The sequence below is a fragment of the Sciurus vulgaris genome (assembly GCF_902686455.1).
Source record: "Sciurus vulgaris genome assembly, chromosome: 3".
NCBI classification, from domain to species: Eukaryota; Metazoa; Chordata; class Mammalia; order Rodentia; family Sciuridae; genus Sciurus; species Sciurus vulgaris.
In genome coordinates this window covers 95,649,815-95,669,425 of record NC_136463.1, presented here as the reverse complement: position 1 = coordinate 95,669,425, position 19,611 = coordinate 95,649,815, and the positions used below count along the sequence as shown (strand labels likewise).

Genomic DNA, 19,611 nt, shown 5'->3' with positions numbered 1-19,611 from the left:
GACACTGCACCTGCCCCTATGCACAAACTAGTACATTGATATGTAAATAACCTGCATGTTTCAAAGAGAAGTCATAAGGAAACTCATTGTGAGGAAATGAAACGTGTACCAGGATGAAAATTCAGTTTATTATTTTTGCAAAGAAGCACAGAAATATTTCATTAAAATTTACAGGCACAAAGGAAAAATTTTCCCACCAATTTTTAAATTTTTATAAACAGCTGATTTCAGTATTTCTATATTTGGGTAAAAATTCACAGGGAGTGAATATAAATGATTAATTTTATAATTCAGATCAGAAATAATTGCAAGTGGAAGAAGCTTCTCAAAATTTATTGCTGGATTTTAGAAAAAATAAGAGCTGTGAAAAGACTTCTATTTAATTCATTTTAAAGAAAAATAATGCATTATGTTCAACTGTAAAAGACATCCTCAGAATCCAAAAGCCTGTTGTTATGGTTACAAGCAGACTTTTTTTTATATATTTATACTTGATTATAACTTACACAATAGGTACTATTTGGACTGAGATTTTTCTTATGTGGTCTTGTGTAAATATTGCATATTATCTAGATAAAACTTGGGGTCTTCTTTCAACATTTCCCTGAAATCTTATTTTTTTTTTCTTTAATTATTTACAACAATTTTTTTCACAAAGGTAGTTATTTAGCAGTTGTATTTTAGAAAGTAAAATTACCATTTTTCTAGTGTAGACTTATTCACATATTTGGAAAAGAACAATAAATGAGACTTTTTTGAAAAGAAGTGATATTTAGCCATCAGAAGTTAGCTGTTATTGAAATATATAATAAATTCTTATGAATATTCATACTTTATTCAGTTAAATTTTACTTCATTCCAATGTAGTGGAATATTTTCGTAATATTCTTCTGATTGATGAGTATTTAAATTGGCAAATATGTGAGTAATGACATACATATGATCCATCTAAATCATGTAATAATGTGCATGCAATCTGGAGGCAACAGGCAACTAAGTAGATGTGTAAAATTAAATCAAAAAATGAATCAGTGCACATATTTGTATCCAAGGTATTTGGACAACAATAGCTAGTATTTGCTGAACACTTGATATGTGTTTATCAAAATTCTAAGTTTGTTTTGTGTATCCTCTCTTTTAATCCTCACAATAACCCTATAAGAAACTATTATTGACTTTTTTCAGCATTTGAGTAAATCCAGTCTCAAGGGGGATAACTAAAGTTTCCAGGTTTATATAGCCAGTAATAGGAGAACCTGGGATTTGAATTCAGGTAATCTGTTTCTGGGATATGATGACTGAAGACTCTACAAAATGTTTATTAGAAAATAAGCTAGTCTAAAAGTAACTTACTAGAGACATGAATCCTTATTCCAGTTTATAGTGCTATCATATTCAACAAAGCACATAATCTCTTAGGGTCTCAATTGATCAGTCCATTTATCAATGAAGGACTTAAACAACATACATAATCTTTAATACTTGTTGAAAAATTAAAATCTTTTTTTCTTTTTCTTTTTTTTTTTTTGGTACCAGGGATTGAACCCAGGGATGCTTAACCATTGAGCCACATCCACAACCCTTCTTTATTTATTTTGAACCAGGGCCTGGATAAGTTGCTTAGGGTCTCAGTAAGTTGCTGAGGCTGGCCTCAAACTTGTTATCTTCCTCCCTCAGCCTCCAGAGCTGCTGGGATTACAGGCAGGCACCACCGTACCCAGCAAAAATTAAAATCTTAAATTATACATTGTCCTAAAATCTAATAGAGATAGAAGATCATTACTTTAAGAAATTTCTAAGCTAGTTTAAAAAATAAGATTTTCATTTAAGGGACAGGTAGCACAAGCTACCTTTGAAATGCCCTCTCCTTCTAGGTAAAATTTACTTCAGTCTTTTGTAGCTCTGTAGTAAAATAGTTTATCTTACTATGTTTTAATTTTTAGACTTTTTAAAATAATATACACCTCTCCTGAATCCACAGAGATTTTTCAAGGCAAAAGTATTTACTCTGTGTACTTAGAGATATCTGCAACCTAATATGGTCTCTGTGAATCATTTTTTCATAATAAATTTCTCTATCTGCTTAATTAAGCATGGCTTTGGAATTTATCAGAAATGTTTCGCCATTGACTCTTAGGATACGGTTCTCTGATTATGAAACATGAGAACCTACATCCTCGTGTGTGGTTCAATGGCACTTGTAATAAAGAAAGGAGATTCTGTTGACCAGGAGGGACTAAAGCACAATTTCCGCAGTACAGTAATTCTGTGACTGCTCTATTAAAATAGATGTTATGACTCCAAACTATCTGATTGACAAGAGATCCTGCAGCTCCTCTTAGAGAATCACAATGGCATTTAGCATAAAGGTTCTGAGGAGTCCTACAATGAAAAAGGTGTCATGTGCCTTGTTTTACAAAACACTTCTCGAATATACTTGATCTTTTAACCTACCTTGAAAATGTGAACTAACACTAATCAAGGAATAATTTGTGGAGAGCAGAGGGGACAATGTGAATTACATCTTCATGAATATATATTTATAATTGAACAGTCAAAAGGCCAGGCAAGTGATATGAAAGCACGGAAATAAAAATATGAGATTGTAACTAAAAAACTTCAGCCAGAGCTGAATGTCTTACATTTCAATAGTGGGTAGTAATTTGGAGGATATTTGGGCTAAATAAATAATGAAGTGCTCAAATATCAGGGAGAGGACTGCAGTTGTGGGCCTCCCAACTTGAGAGTGATGTGACATGGAACTCCATGACACATAACTTTTCTATTCTTAATATCTTGGTTCATGATAATGATATGAACCAGAAAAAGTTCAGAATGCAGATTAAAATTTAGAATTGAATCTTCTGTGGAAGTTAGAACATTAGAAACTCAAAATTTACCTAATGGATTCAAAACCATTATTATTAACATCCAACAATTTCCAACATTTTTGTTGATATCATCTAATATAAAAATATCTCCTTTCATCTCCTAGATATTTTAACTGTAAGGGCAATAATCTGCAGAGAGTGCATCTGCATAGAAATAGAAAGTATCTCCAATTGAACCAATCTGGAATTTTTAATGTTACATTAAAACATTTATATTTTATTCACTTATGCCCATTTGTTAAAAAGTTATGTGTGAAAAGAAAAATAAGTCAATTGTATCTAACAAGTGAGGGAGAAACTGATACAAGCATATCATATTTAGTGGGAAAAACAATTAATATATCAGCATTCCCAAGACTCAGGGTAAGTAAGGCAAGAAAGCATATCCTGATTTCTTTCAATAAGATAAACTACTTTTCATTATGATTTTTTTTCTGATACAGTTTCTTATTTTGCGTCTAACTGACATTATCTCTCCTTTAGAAGGAAACGCATTCCTCCATAAATTCATTGTAGAAAAGAATTGCGGTGTTTTTCTGGAAGATATATTTCACTGACATATGTTGTCTTTAAAAAATGTGATAAAATAATGCAAGATTAAAAAAAATAGACCATCATTTTCAGAAGGGCTTGGCATCTATCATTACTTGATGATTTGGAATTTTGTAAATTTCTTCAGAATTGACGTAGACAGGCCTTTGGAAGCCTTGGGTAACAAGTCCAGTGATGACTAGGAGAGGCTGACTTGAGAGTTCCTGACTCAAGTTTAAGTTACCATTCTCAGAGTTCCCTTTGAACCTCTGCTCACAAATTTCCACCTTTTGTTTAGCCCTTACAAGATATATATATTCTGCTTTTATGAACCATACTTCATTAGTATATCAATGATACTTTTGCCACTGAATAATTGTTTTGTTATCCATATGATCCATGACTTTATACATACCCCACTGATGATCAACACAAAAAATCCTCAAGTTATTTCCATCAGGCTAGTATTTAATAAGTGGACTTTCCAGAAAAACATTATTTGTTTTCTAGCGTGAAATAAAATATCAAAACATAATTATCTTTGTCAAAAATTATGAGAAAAAAATTCTTTAAAGGACATTTCAAATTTTAACCAAATATCCCAGCACATTTTTAAATCTGAAGAATTAATTGCCAAGGATTAGACTTAGCAAAAAGAAAGGATGAAACCTAGAAAAACCTTACTGTATTAATAGAATTTAATTTCAAGTTTGAATATGAAAAAGACATTAAAAATCCTCTAATTCAAATCTTCAATTATATAAAGAAGTGTTCTATATTATCAAATAGAATCATATTTGAAAGAAAAGCTGAAAATAATGAAATTTCCAAGTGATGTGTTTGTTATCTGCTATTTGTATTTTATGGGGATGCACTATTTTTATTTACGTTAACCTAACTAATATCAATGGTGTTACTTTTAAGTTACTGCCCCTCACCATGTATAGAATGCTCTACTCTGGAACTCATAATAGCATAATTTAAATCAGTGCTCTCCTATAGAACTTTCTGTGGTGATAAACATGCTCTTTTTATTTGCTGTTAGATATAATATACACACATAGTCATTTTACATATAATATATGGCATGAAGAGCAATCTGGTTCAAATATTATTTGTTTAGTTTGAACTTAGTAACTGACTAGTGGCTACCACATTGACAAAGCATATTCAAATAAATGATATGCATCCCTCTACTGTTCTTTTGAATTTTCATAGATAAGAAACCAAAAGAAATAGAGTAGTAAATAGATACATACATAGAGACATAGACAAAGACTTAGACATAGAAATAGAGACATTTCTTCAACATAGTATATCTCTTATTAAAATATACATTTGTTACTTTGGGACATCTATAATTTGTTAACACTTATAAAATATCTCATTCTATATATGATGTTATATGTTAAAGGAAATGTGTACAATGAGTGAATATTTTAAGCCTTGTGATAAAAAAATCACAAAATATTTTATGATGAAGGATTTCTCTGAGAGCCAGAGAGATAGTTCAGAGAGATACCAAGAATTAATTTAGGAATAATTGAACAAAATGTGTAATATCATGTGATGGTTTACTTCCAGAGTGTCTGTAAACAAAATGGCTATTGATTTTCTTTCCTAGGTATTTGTATTGGATTGACTGCTGTGAGTATCCTCACATTGGCCGTGTTGGAATGGATGGAACCAATCAAAGTGTTGTCATAGAAACCAAGATTGCTAGACCTATGGCACTAACAATAGATTATGTCAACCAAAGACTCTACTGGGCTGATGAAAACCACATTGAATTTAGCAACATGGATGGATCTCATAGACACAAAGGTTGGCAATATACATGAGTCAATTTTTACCAGTGCATAAAATATTCCTTTAAAAAAAAGTATTTATTTTATATGCCTTCTCCCATCAAATACATTTTTCACTTTATGGTTACATTACTATACTCCTTTAAGAAAGCATAAATAAATTAGAATTATATATATTTATTCAGAAGTTATATAATTTGTACATAAACAATTTTGATACTTCATGCTTTTTCAAATTCTATTTTTCTAAATTTGTAGTAAATGGGCACTAGTTTCATAAAATATCATATGCAAATATCCTAACTGAATTGGAATAAAAGAATATTTGCTTGTAAATATGAGGTTATGCAATCTGATAGGATATCAGTTTTCTTTTAAAAAATTGGGTAAATAGAACTTTTAGTGTTAATGAAGTAACACCATTTAAATTTGTCAGTTAAACTATGTACATGATTAAATTTACTGTTATCTCATTCATTGCAACAATAAAAGTTAACATGAAAAACAGTTTTCAATTCAAGTAACTTTCAGGAAATAATAAAGCATAAATTAAACATGAAATTCTTCAGATACTTTACTTTTCCATTTTTTATAACTTTTAGTAGATTAAAAAACTCTAAGTGTCAAAAAATAGGTGAAGATTTAGAAATAGGGGAATATAACACTAGATTTAAGATAAGTAGAGATGGTTTCTTAATGAAAAAATATCCAAGAATGAAAAAATTAAAAAGCATAATGGTAAAGATATACTAGTCAAGAAATGGAGTATAGATAAATAGGACATGGATAGAGCAGAAAATATGAATAATCCAAATTACCCTCAAACTATTTTAAATGCAAAAGCTTTTTAAAATTAGATTTTTTATTGAATAAAGATGGAAAATGAATTTTTATTATCTTTGGTCACCTAACTTCCCTTTTACTATTAGATGTTTTCATTTCTAAACATTCCATAAAATGTAAATTTCACAGAGAATTCCCAAATAAAGTCAACGTGTTAGAATGATCTAGCCCAACAGATTGCTTTCTTATCTGGCATTAGCAACAAACAATCTCAAATGTACATCTTTTTTTGCACGGATTCCTACCACAGCAGAGTCCTAGATTCTAATCTCTGACCTTCCAATCTGTATTGCTAAGTCATTCTTCTGATAGATTAAACTGGTTCACAAACCTAAAAAATAAAAATAAAAAAAGATTATCACAAAACAAAACTCCTAGAGGAGAACTCAGGAAAGGAGGAAAACTTTTTGTCAAAAGTCAGGTGAGCTCATGAAAATATGCCAGTGTGAAGTCTGAGTTTCAAAAGGAAAAAAGCAGAGAACAAACCAAAAAACCTAAAAGGTGCTGAAGTCACAGCACTTTGAATCTGCCTACATTTCTCTCAGTTGATATTTGATCAAATACATCCTTTTAAATAAAAATGCCAACAAAAAGTTTTTAGAGATGCTTTCTGAAGATAAGAGCACTGAGGTATGATGAATATATTTGGATGAATCACTTATTTAAGTGTTGACATTCTAATTACAGAGATAAAATATTCATAAAAATGCAAGTTGAGTGAATTGGAGATCACTTTAGAATTTTAATTAAAGCAAAAGGAATACCGAAAAATCAAAACCACACTTTGCATTCAGAAGTTAAATCTCACCCAAAGAATAGAATGAAATGTTCTGCATCATTCTCAGAAGATATAATTGAAAATTTTATTGTGGCAATTAGCTATATAACCATGAACCTGCCCATTTTTAGCATTCATGTAAATCATAAGGTTGTTGTGAATGTATTAATGTGAGCTAAAATTCCACTGTACAACAAAATTTGTGGAAATTTTGGTTACATAGGTAAATGTTTAAAAATATACCACAGTGTAAAATACTTACATATAGTTTAGTTGAAACCTTTATGTTTGAGTGTCAAAAATTATACTTAAAAATGCTAGTTTTATTACAAACTATTGATTACACCAGAGGGTTATTGTTTTAAAAGTATATGAAATATATAGGCAAATAATGCTCTGGAAAACAATACAAAATTAAATGCCTATGAACAGAGTGTCCTTCAGTCATGGCACTGGTAATGTCTTCAGGTAGAATAACATATATGGCAAAAGGAAATGGTACTAAATGTATTAAGGAAGAAAATATTTCACTAAAAATTATTTTGTTTGGTTCTATTAATTTTTTTTAAATTTGATTTAGAAAATATCTTGAGGCTCCAATGGGGAGAACAGGAAAGTAAGAGAATTTCTTCATAAATATTTTCTTCTGAAGTTTCTCACAGAAAGACTAATGAAAAATTCATTAAGTTCCTTGTCAGGCATCTGCCAATACCTGAGTGCAGGCCAATAATTAGCTGGTAGTTACTAATGAGGTGCTAATTGTAGCTACCTTGAATTATGCCAACTTCAGAATCAATAAAGAAAGAGACTTTCATTTGCCATATTTGTAAAAAGGAATTGGATTACTCTACTCTTTGCATTTGTCACATAAACAAAAGAGGATGCTGTGCATATTTGTAGGTGGAATATGAGATATTTATATTAATAACATTTGTGTTACTTTGGTCACTGACCTCTTTTCTCTAATCAGATCAGTATTACTGTTCTCAGTTGTTTTATTTTTGTTAAAATTGGAACCCAAGCTCACCTGAAGAATGTACATGCTACTCATGAAAGTAATTTGAGAATATAAGGAGTGAAAAATTTCAGAACAATGACTCTGTTTCATAAACTAAATTTTAATAGTGGACAAAAGTTAACCCTTGAGTAAGATTTTATGATTTTAAAAGGTTTTATTCCAAAATACGTTCTTATTTAAACCATACAATAATTCCATACAGTATTAGTATTATTTATTATCATTCACCCAATCCAAAAATCTCTGAAGTTTCTAAGTGGTATGCCTTAAAAGATCAGATTGTATCCAAGGCAGATAATGACTTGCAGTTTGCTTGTGAATTTCTATCCTTCTTCTGCTACATCCTCTACTCCAACTCACCTTCCCACCTAGTCCAAATACAGCATTGCAAAATTAAGCAAAAAAAAAAAAAAAAAAGTTCAACATACATTAGTTTGGTATTTTGCTAGTTTAGGAACATGGAGACTGTTCGTCACATGACTCTCTCCCTAATCTCTATTCTACTGGTTTTCACTACAATATAACATAATGTGATATAATACAATGCAGTGTTATATATGCTACTGAATTAGTACCTCAGGTAGCTTCTTTTAAATTACATGCTCATTGGCTCATTTTTACCTTTTTTCTGATCTCATTGCATTTGCTTTGCCCATTCATTCATTCTTCATTCATTCAACATTTACTCACCTGTATTTCTGTTCCATGCATTATGCTATCCCTGTCATCAAAACAAAGTTCACTGGGGAAAAAGTGATATTCAAATAATGATATAAATTAGATTTGGGGGTAGAAATATATGCAAAGCATTGTGAAAATACAGATAGAAATAGGAAAGGCCTTGTGGAAGTGAGGTCTATGAGCAGGCTGAGAGGTTTAGTAAAAGTCCTCATATAGGAAAAACATATGAGGGATTCTCCACACAGAGGGAACAACATGTGCAGAGATGTAATAGGGTCTTGAAACAGCATGGGGTTTACATACTTTGCTTATGACTGGACGTCATATAAGAGAGAGAATGACACTAGATGAACCAGAGCAAATTGGGGCCAGATTGTGACAAGCTTTGTGTGCTATATAATTTGAAATTTATCCTTTGGGTCATAGGGAGCCATTGATGGTATTTAGCTGATACAATGCTGTTATTAGATTTGACAACAGCATGGAAAATAAAAGACCTTGGAAGGGCAACCAATTTAGAGACTGTTAAATATTTTAGGAGAAAATACTTGAAGTCAATATAGCTATGAGAATAGGGATACAGTGTTAGATTCAATAGTAATTTAGCAAAAAAATTGGAGAGATCTGTAAGATTAAAATAGAACTATTGGGAGTTGATTTGTAAATATTATGTGAATGATTTATACTATTATTCACTTACCTGGGGAAAAGAACTGCTATTTTTATAACTATTAGTTTCACATATATTCATACATTTTAAAAAGAATTAAATGTACCAAAATGAGCCCAACTTAGATATTCCTACTGAATCTTAAAACTGTTTTGCTGAGAGATGTTTTTTGGGGCGTGGGTGGTAGGGATTGAGCCCATGGCCTCAAGTATGCTGGACAACCACTCTACCACTGAGCTGCATCCCCAGTCCAAGATGTGCATTGGTTTTTATTGCAAAGTCAGCAAAAGAACCATTCTGAAGATGTGGGTAAGCATGCTTTATTGTAGTTTTCCTTAAAAAGTATTTCAGAGCACCTAATAATTCACCTAGAAGAAAAATACAGATAAGTGAGTGAAACTCTGTTTTTCTACTTTATCTTTAGACACAAAATAGTCCCATTGAGAGACTTGTGATTTGAAGATTCTGTCCAGATTTTATATAACACTAGAGTGCTTCTAAATATGTGAATAATATTTATTTTGTCCGCCTACATTTTGGGTCTGATTCTTTACTGTCCACAACCACAGATAATTCCTCAGGGAATTTTAGGCTTTGGTTTTAAATGAGAAGTAATAAAACTTTGCTGAAGTACAGATCTTTAAATGAAAGAAGCTAGAAGTGGAGAAAACAAACCTTTAGGGACTTTAAAGTTTGGGAACCCTAAGATGAGAGTGGGGCTAGGATGGGATCAACTGCTACATAGCTTATGGACCCTGAACAGTGTAGGTAATTTCCACAAGCCATAGTTTCCTCATCTATTGAAACAAGGGTGTTGGGAAAAATGACATTAAAGGGAATTTCAGAACTAAAAATGAAGCCTCCAATTAGGTGAGTCAAACAACACTTTCAGAATCTTTGCCAAACTTCCAACTTTTAATCTCAGATTAGTCTTCAATTTAAGCCTGAGAGAATTTAGAATTCTACAATAATTAGGTGCTTTTTAATTTAGCCTTAATGAAACTCTCAAATTGCCAATTCAAACCCCAGTTCTCCCTGAGTATTATCATAACATTTATTAACATCTTTTAAAGTTTAACCCTTGTGAACCTCTCAAGTCAGTGAATATTCTCTTTTTTAAATATTTATTTTTAGCAGATACATAAAAACATAGATTTTGTGCATATTAATGGGATCACTTGGTATTTCCATTTGTGTATACATTGTGTAATGTTTAAATCAGGTTAAATGTAAGTATCTCCTCAAACATTTATCCTTTCTTTATAATGCAAACTCAAATTGCTTTCTTACAGTTCTTTAAAATATACAGTTCATTGTCATTACCTACTATTACACCACTGTGCAATAGCCTATCTGAACTTCTTGTTAAAAACTTATATTCCTGAGCATCACATTTTCTAGGTATTTGGCACATACTGTTTGTTTATTTAGGTTTCCAATGGACATTTTCTTAATCTGCTGCTCAGGTTGAGAGAGCAGGAAATATACTCAATAATGTAAACAAACATATTGCTTTTATGAGAATCCTACCATGTCTAAGGGATTGTGCTTAATGCAATGCATGCTTTTTAAGTCATTCCACCTACAAATTCTATGAAAAAAATTGCCATGAAAGTCATTTTGCATCAAGGAAATGGGTTCAAAGAAATTAAAAAATTCAACAAAAACCATAAAACGAGTAATCAAGTTTTAACTCATATTTATCTGACTCCAAAGTTTACATGCCTTTCATGATTCATGCTCCATGTGTTTGAACAGATAATTAAATATTTGATGCCTGCTGGTTATAGTCTTCAGAAAAAAGGGTTAGAACATAAGTGCACACCTAGACAAATATAGATGTGCCCACTTGAATGCCTTTAGATTGATTTTAAAAGTGGACATATATTGCATCATATATGAGGAACAATAAAATGCATACTAATTTCAGTCACCAGAACATATTATTATAAAAGAAAGAATATATCTTATCAAAGTTCATTTTTTTCCATTTTTCTGGGGGAAATGAAAAGAGTGATAAGGTTGCTTAAAAATCTACTCCCTGAATCTTAGTTTGTTTTTGCCTCTATATCAAAATACCTGTGCAATTTATGAAGAACAAAAAATCATTGATCCTAGCTTCAGAGACCAAGGGTCCAAGAACAAAGTGTTAGTAGATTCAGAGACTGGTGTAGACTCTGACTGCTTCGTGGGTGGTACCTACTTTCTGTGTCCTCACATGGTTAAAGAGAAAGGTGCTCTCTCAGGTCTGTTTTATAATCCTAGTCACTAAGGTGGAGTTGTTACTTCCCAAAGGCCCACTTTTGTTAAAACTATTACATAGGGCATTCACATTTCCAATGAATGAATTGGGGACAGGGGAGTAGTTTGATGTTAGAGTTTAATATTTTCAAATAACTACACCTCCTGTAGGTATAAAAACTTTCATTCTTATTTTGAATTTAGTGTTACAGGGGATCTGTGAAATTTGAGATCTCTTGTCATTGATTTTGTGCATTCCAAAAAGTACAGCTTTTTTTTTTCAAATGATTTGTCTGTATATACAACACAAATTACAAGAATCTTCTAAAAAGAAGTTTCAGCAATAATTCTATTTATTTATCTTAACTTGGAGATTCTGTTTTCCACTTAATTTACTGTTATATCATAATTTTAAAATAAAATTAAATGCCAGAAAGTACTATTTAGATCAAAATTTATTCCCATTGTGTCAAAGTAAAAAAATCAGATGTGATTCTTAGTTTTTGTAAGTTTTACCACTGAACTTAAAATGTCTAGGCAGACAGTGTCTTGACAAAAAAAAAAAAAAAAAAAAAAAAAAAAAAAAAAGCCTGAAAATATTGTCTGAAGAGTAAAAACACAAGGGTAAGCTAAGAAAAAGTTATTTTAAAATTTGAGATTCTAAGTTTATTTGTTCAACACTTATTTTTTCCACAGTACCTTTCAGTGTATCACTAAATGATTTAACCTTGTATTAAATAACTTGACTATTTACATAGTTTATACAGCATACTAGAAAAATTTATACTCATCACTGTTAATTTCTCTGAAGAGAGTAATGATTGGGTATGACCCTAAACTATAGCTTATCACTGAAGTGTCTGTTGTACTTTGGACAAATTCTTTAAAACTTCATGCAATTATGTCGACTATGGCTCTTCATTTAGAGAATAACTGCATCTATTTTCCTAGACCTGAAGGGTCTCAATATTAAGTAGCAGTATTGTAGTCTAACTCTATAAGTGTATTGCTCTGGGAATCTAGTTTGTGTTTTGAAAGGGTATAATGTGCTTGGATTTAAAAAACCAAAATCATAACCCATGCAGTGAGTCTTATTAATGTTGGAAAAGGAATCCAGATCTCAGCACGCTAGTGGTAAAATAGCATAAAATATATTTAAAAGGTTCTCTTCTGATGTGAAAAAGAAGGAGGGGAAAAAAACTAAAGGGGATTTTTTTTTTTTTTGTTTATGTATCTTGAAACTTAATAGCTGTTGCATTGGAGTCTTTAGAAAATTTAAATATACACCAAACCTCACTAAGAAAGGGAAGAAACCTAATGAGCAGCCCCCTACTATTTTACAATATTCTAGAGTGTTTCATTCTTGGTAAGACTTTTCATTTTAGTACTTTTGAAAAAAATATCCCTATCATTCACAGTCCATTACAAACAGTAGACTTCACAGGCTATTTTATGCCAACGGTGTTGATGTGCTACTGTTTACAATACAATAAAAATTAATGAAAGGAAGCAAAATACAATTCAGTTACTATAGAAATGTTCCTGAACCAGGAAAATAAATTGAAATTAACTGCCATTTCTAAAATGTCTCAGAATTTCAGTGTCAATCATGTCTTTCAGTTTTTCCCCTGATAGGATATGCTACATTAAATTTCATGTGTGTTTAAATAGATTATTTTTTTTTGCAAATGTCACGTCTGTTTCACATACTTTTTAATATAGGGACATTTAAAACATTATCCTAGTTTGGATGTTCAATCATTTTCAACAATCACATCTATCTCAAATGTGAGATTTTTGAAATATGCATATAGGAGGACTAGATTAAGGATCAGTACATTCTCCTCAGGTCATTACTCCTTAATCCAAGTAATTATTTGCCTCACTATTGGTCAATGCTCTTCTTTATAGATTAGGGCTTCTGTACATTTCTTAATATGAATTGGTTGAGGTTGAAACTGTAGGAAAGAAGGACAGTTTATCGATTCCATTACTTACCCCTACTTATTGCTAAGACTCCCTAGAACTGATTTGCTTATAATATACTACACTCCTTTCTGCTTATCCCACAAGCACATTTATTTGAAGAAATGTTGGAAGACCAGATAGTGCATTCATGTCAACACCTGTATTTGACAACTGTTCAATGACACAGTGCTTTTTATTGTCTTCAGTTTTCATTAGGACTCTTTTAATAAAGATATTGCTAATGCATATGTGTGTAGAGTATCATAAATCTTATGTTTATGATATATACTGAAAGCTAGACTCCAAAAACATTTTCCCAAGGACCTGTGAAGGTTGGTATCAGAAATAACAAGGCCCCCAAAATTTCACAGCAGCAGAAATCTCCTTTTACCAAGTGCACAAAACAGTGTTGCCTTGCTTAATTCAGAGAATGGAATGCAATGTCATTTCCAGAGATAATATTTCCAAAGCCTAGTTCTCAGCCCTCATTTTCAAAGCCTGCTGTTAAAACTTCATATAAGTTTACATAACTCCACATTCATTAACAGTGTTATTCCTTTTAGAGGTTAAGTTATTGAAATAGCCATATCTGACTTCCTATAACAATTTAAAAATAGGTGACATGGAGGAAGGAACTGAATTGTGATAAAACTAATATTTCTAGTCAACATACAAAGTACATATTATTTGAGTGGAGGAGGGGGACAAAATGATGCAAGAAATTCCACAAAAGCATAGGGCATGGATTACTTTGCCCTTTTAATAATGGCTTAAATACCACGCTCATTTTTAACATTGCCTTCATAAAAGTGACACATTTCAAAAAGTTATAAATTTAGTGTCCCAGTATAAATTACCACACTATGGAGAGACACATAACCTTAGTTTGAACATTTGATCAAGTGACAATACAGAAAAGTCAGTCTCTTACTGTAAGTGGCATTAGTGGTATTAACTTAGATCAGCTGTGCAGTATGGTGTATGTTGAATCAAAGAACAATATTTTTGAAGACCTCATTGAAGGACAATGATTTTTTTATTGGAAAAATATCTCTTCAATAGTCTATCACAATATTTGAAAATATTATCTATCCCAAGTGTTCCTGTCATTTCTTAATGCTCCTATTCATTTTGAACAATGAATTTTGAATCCATTTGCCTGAAAATTTATTTGTAGTGCTATTCATTACCATTAAGAAAAATTGCATTAAAGAGCAGGCAGGCAAAATGGCTATAGAGGATAACAATAAATGCAACATCTTGTAGCTTGCTGTTGATGGTTCAGAGGAAAAAATTATATAAAAAAAATCTGCAAGCAAAGCTGAAGGGGACATAATTACTGACAAAGAACAGATGTCCTTGGCTCTGAGATTACATAAAGCACACTGTTTTGTTGTGGTGTTTGTAACTAAAGCTACTGGCTCAGCAGTCATTCTCTGAAGATTAGTATACCCTGGCCATTTCCCCCCACCCACTCTTCCCTATTGTTTTTTGTAAACTAGAGACCATTATCCACCCGCCCACTGACCACTGTCTTCCATTTTTTCTGGCATCTGGCATGATGAACCACTTTCTATCACAGTATAATTTTCACAGTGTTCTAGCCTATGCAGTTCTGTAGTCTTCATTTAATCTCACCTCATTTTCTTCAGGACTTGTTGTTTTTCATTGTTTCATCTATTCCTTTTTGATTTTTGTGTTTGCTACTGTCATCATCACCTAACTTCCCTATTTACATATGCTCTTATCCTTCTGTAAGCACATCAGAGGAGATTGTTAGCATTGCGTTCTCTCAGAACAGAGAATTAGTGAGCATCCTGTGAGCATCCTGACCTTCTCTACTGAAGACAGTAGGTGCTTTAGTTAAGCTAAATCCTTTGCACCATGTTGCCATATTGCCTAGAGAATGGGTGTCATTGATGGTTTTTATCCATGGGGAGATAAGTGACATAAAAAATACAAAGAATTTTAATTGCAGGGTATCTAATTTCTCCATCTGTGCCTCTTTTGCCCTGATTTTTGGGTGCTTCAAGACTGATTTCTATGATTTATATCGCCCAGGCTCTTTTCCCTTCTGGCCTTATGTTGACTTTATTCTGTAGGATGTACTTGGAGGGCATAAGGAGGTGAACAAAGAGGAAAAGTTTGAATGTTTATCCACCCCTTTCCTTCCAGTTCCCCAACTGCAGTGATTTAGCAGTGACTGAGTTCATTCACCAATGGCCACTATTCTTGAATGACCTTTTCCTCTCAGCTACATATATTTTTTTAACCAGTTCTAGCAAGAAATCTAGGAAAAATAAACTGTCATTGGTCTCTCAGATATGACCACACTTCTGTAAATAATTTCTATATTCTTGTTTTTCTTCAATTATCATTTGAAGATGTGTTTTCTGTTTATGCTGGAACAGTGACTTTTACAAAAGAGGCTGAAGACATTCAAAACAAGGAAAAAAGAGCTGAGGATATAAGGCAGCCACAGAACCCTTGCCTGGCATATGCAGAAAGCAAATACCAATAATAAAAAAAAAAAAAAAAAAACAAACTCAATTCTTGATTAAAGGAGAAAAGTTTGGCTGGGACTGTGGCTCGGTGGTAGAGCATTGCCTGGCACGTGTAAGGCACCAGGTTCAATCCTCAGCACCCCATAAAAGTAAATGAAGAAAGATATTGTGTCCATCTACAACTAAAAAATATTTCTTTTAAAGAAGAAGATATCTTGGAGAATATCATGCTAAGTGAGATAAGCCAATCTAAAAAATCCAAAAGATGAATGATCTCACTGATAAGCAGATGATGACATGTAATGGGGGGTGGGAGGGGGGCAAGAATAGAGGAAGGAGAGACTGTATAGAGGGAAAAGAGAGGTGGGAGGTGTGGGGGGGAAGGAAAAAATAACGAAATGAAAAAAAAAGAAGAAGAAAAGTTAAATAGTTTTTAATCATTTCAAATATGAGAATATGTGAACTTTTATTTGGGGTAAAGGCATAAAGAATTAAAAAATGAAAGCATATTAAATATATTTTATAAAATGAAAAATTTTTAATGTCTAAATTGATAGTCTTATTAATTTTAAAGTCTTGGGAGATTACTCTTTCATAGTCAATTTTGTACAAAGGGTCAGTTTGATCTTAAAATATCACAGTTTGTTTTGAGTACTTCCTTCTAAATATGTAACAATTCATAACAAATCAATTCTAAACTCTAGTTATTTCTTTATCTTGATTCCATCATAAAAATAATTATAGAATATACTGATTACATTCTCCAAAGTTTGTATTTTACATTTGAAAGTATTGTAAAGCCTTTAGAGACATTTTAAGTAATAAGTTTGAGGGATCACTGGCCATGTTAGTATTTTGAAATAGCACTTGGATCCTAAATATAAACCTTGGAAAGAAATAGGAGAAAAAAATAGACATCATTAATAAAATGTCTAAGTACTAATCTACTGTGCAAATTCATGTTCTTTCTGCAGGTATCCCAGTGTATCCCTTGCATAACACAATGAGATTTCAACTGAACAAAGGATGAGAACTCTAGTTCTTGTGCACTTTGTTCTATATGAGTCAGAATGTAAATTTAGAATAAGGTTATCCAGGAATGTACTTGTTTGGCATGATGAATGCTGTCCAAAGAAATGACTCATTGGGATTATTGTAATAGACTGTCTCTGGCTGTGAGGCAGCACTTAAGCAAAGAGCATGTTCTGAATTGCTGCCTCTTCTTTCTGTCACAGTGACTATGAGTCTTAGCAAAATGGCAGCCAACCTGACTAAAAGGGAAAAATTCCACAAGGGAGTATTTCCTTGATTTATTTTTTGCCAAGTATCAATTCCCTTCTTCTGAAACATATAGTATCTGAAATAAAAATTAGGAGCTTAGTGCTTGAGTGGAATGCTGGAAACAATTCAATAAATAATGCTGTTACATACAGTAGGTGCCTAACTATAGTAATCTAAAATAGGCTATGTATATTATAAATACCTGTTAAACTGCAGTTCTGTTTTTCTTTTTTGCATGTCTACTGAATACCTTTAAATAAAAGTTTCCTTAAATTTATTCTTCATATTTTTCTTTTAAGTAAGTAAATCAAGTCTTATATGGTAATACCACTTGTAATATTTCTGTCTTGGAAAGATACTTGCCTTTTTGGGAGCACATTTATTACTTATTCCCCTAAAATCAGCCACATCTCATTGTTAAGAGTTTACTAAATATTCCTCTTGACTATTACACTGCATACTTGTCATCTCCATTTACTGTGACACATGTTGTAATACATCTCTCTTGCTCTGTGTGTGTGTTATATGTGTGACATATCAGTTGTGCATAAGTACCTGCATGTATACTACATATAGACATGTATCACATGTATACATATGTATGCATGATGTAAAAATAAATGGACAACCAAAAATGAACAATTACTTTCTTCAGAATGAGAAAAGTTTCTTGTATGAAAATATACAACATTTTAGCCCAATTTTTTTTCATTTAATTGTGATGTAGATTGAGCTCTTCATATGCTGATAGAAAAAAAGGAGAATATATTCATTTATTTATGCTTATCATTGAACAGTTAATATATGACAATTTTTTTCACAGAAGCTTAAGGAGATAGTCAATTAACTCTTGTGGAAGAGATTTGGGTCCTAAGGAGGAAATGAAGCATATTCCTCAGTTATGAGCTGAATACTAAAAAAGGGCATTATGTGAAAACTTCCATTTGTTTTTGTTCCTTTTGCTTTGCCTGATTTTCATTGGTGTTGCTTGTGGTATTAAAAGAACTTGTCCCTATTTCTTAAAAGACTAGACAGATGGAGCCAGGGGAGTTCAGATGTATGGGTCTAGGTTTGTCCTTGTTGGTATTTTTACTTTGCTTTTTCTAGAACAAATACTCTGGTGGTTGTGTTTGATGTTGTTCAGGAAGTAAGCACATTTACCAAATGAGCAGACCTGGAATGGCCTTCCAAACTACTAGCATCAGTCATGTTCTTCTGTGCCAACATCAAACAAGGAATTGAAACAAACAGATGGTCACTTTGGGCAAATAGACTAATTTTCCTCACTTTGACCTGACTGTTCTATGTATTTGGTATATTCAGATATGTGCTATTCTTCTGAAGTAAGAATTCACTTTTCTGATTTCCTTAAGTACTTGCTCAATACCTAAGTACTTGCTCAATACCTAAATTATTCCATGTCTGGAAACCATATACAATACAATTGCAATCTAGTCACTAAATAAACTTTATATGTCACCTATGAAATTATCCCATTGTTTTAAGTACTCTACTTCATTGGGTTTCTTAAGCTAGAATGGTGACGGGATTAAAATTGTAGCCAGAGAAGTTGTCTTAGATTCAAATGCAACTGCCTTCATTTACTAATTTTTCTACCTCTCCTTTATCAAGTTAAGTTTTCCAAATCTTAATTATCTCAAGTACAAAGTGCAGTCCACTACCATACAGTAAGTAGAGTTTAGGGGAATATTAAATGAATTAAGGCATAAAGTCAATATCCTAGTGCAGGACTTCTCAACCTCAAAACTGTTGATATCTGTACCTAATAGTTCTTTTTATAGGGTACAATTACCTCCAAACACTTGGAGATGCAATGGCCTAGTTCTGAAGCACCCATGTGCTTAATAAATATCAACTATAGTTATTGCTGAATAGTTTAAAGACTGTGCTATTTTTGAAATGCTAATTGGCAAATTCTTAGAGTAATTTCACTTTTTATGCAGACATTAATTGAATCTCTCAAAGACTGAGATTTTAAAAAGAAATTATTAAATTTTTGAGCCCTATTTAATGAAGTGATTACTTCCTTTGCATCTAAAGATATACAAATTCAATGGTTTTGAGCCTCTTAAAATTTTTTTTACAAACTTTTCTCCCCCAGTTTCCCAACATACGCATCAGGGTTAAAAACTCAAAATGATCACCCATCACCATGATTCATTCACCCAATTGTTATTTTTTTGTGACATTTATTTTTATTTCTAGAATAAAAAAGGAAAGTGAAGAAAGAGTTTATATCTGTATCTTAAACATGATTCATAATGGTAAACTATTCCATTCCTTTCATTCTTTTATCCAATTCCACTTATCATTTTACTGCTTGTTCCATGTTAATAAGAGTATACAGATGAGTAAGTGTGTACATCTGGATATTTA

At 32.0% G+C, this 19,611-nt stretch overlaps 1 protein-coding gene across 5 annotated transcripts in view; it reads left to right on the top strand.

The window, feature by feature from the left end:
• The window catches only part of LRP1B (LDL receptor related protein 1B), a 1,899,381-nt gene that overhangs the window by 1,661,384 nt on the left and 218,386 nt on the right, over positions 1-19,611 (top strand). For all 5 annotated transcript variants that reach the window (XM_079135584.1, XM_079135585.1, XM_079135582.1 and 2 more), the window contains exon 60: positions 5,047-5,246. In XM_079135584.1, coding sequence (XP_078991710.1) covers positions 5,047-5,246 — 200 coding nt within the window. The remainder of the gene's footprint in view (positions 1-5,046; positions 5,247-19,611) is intronic.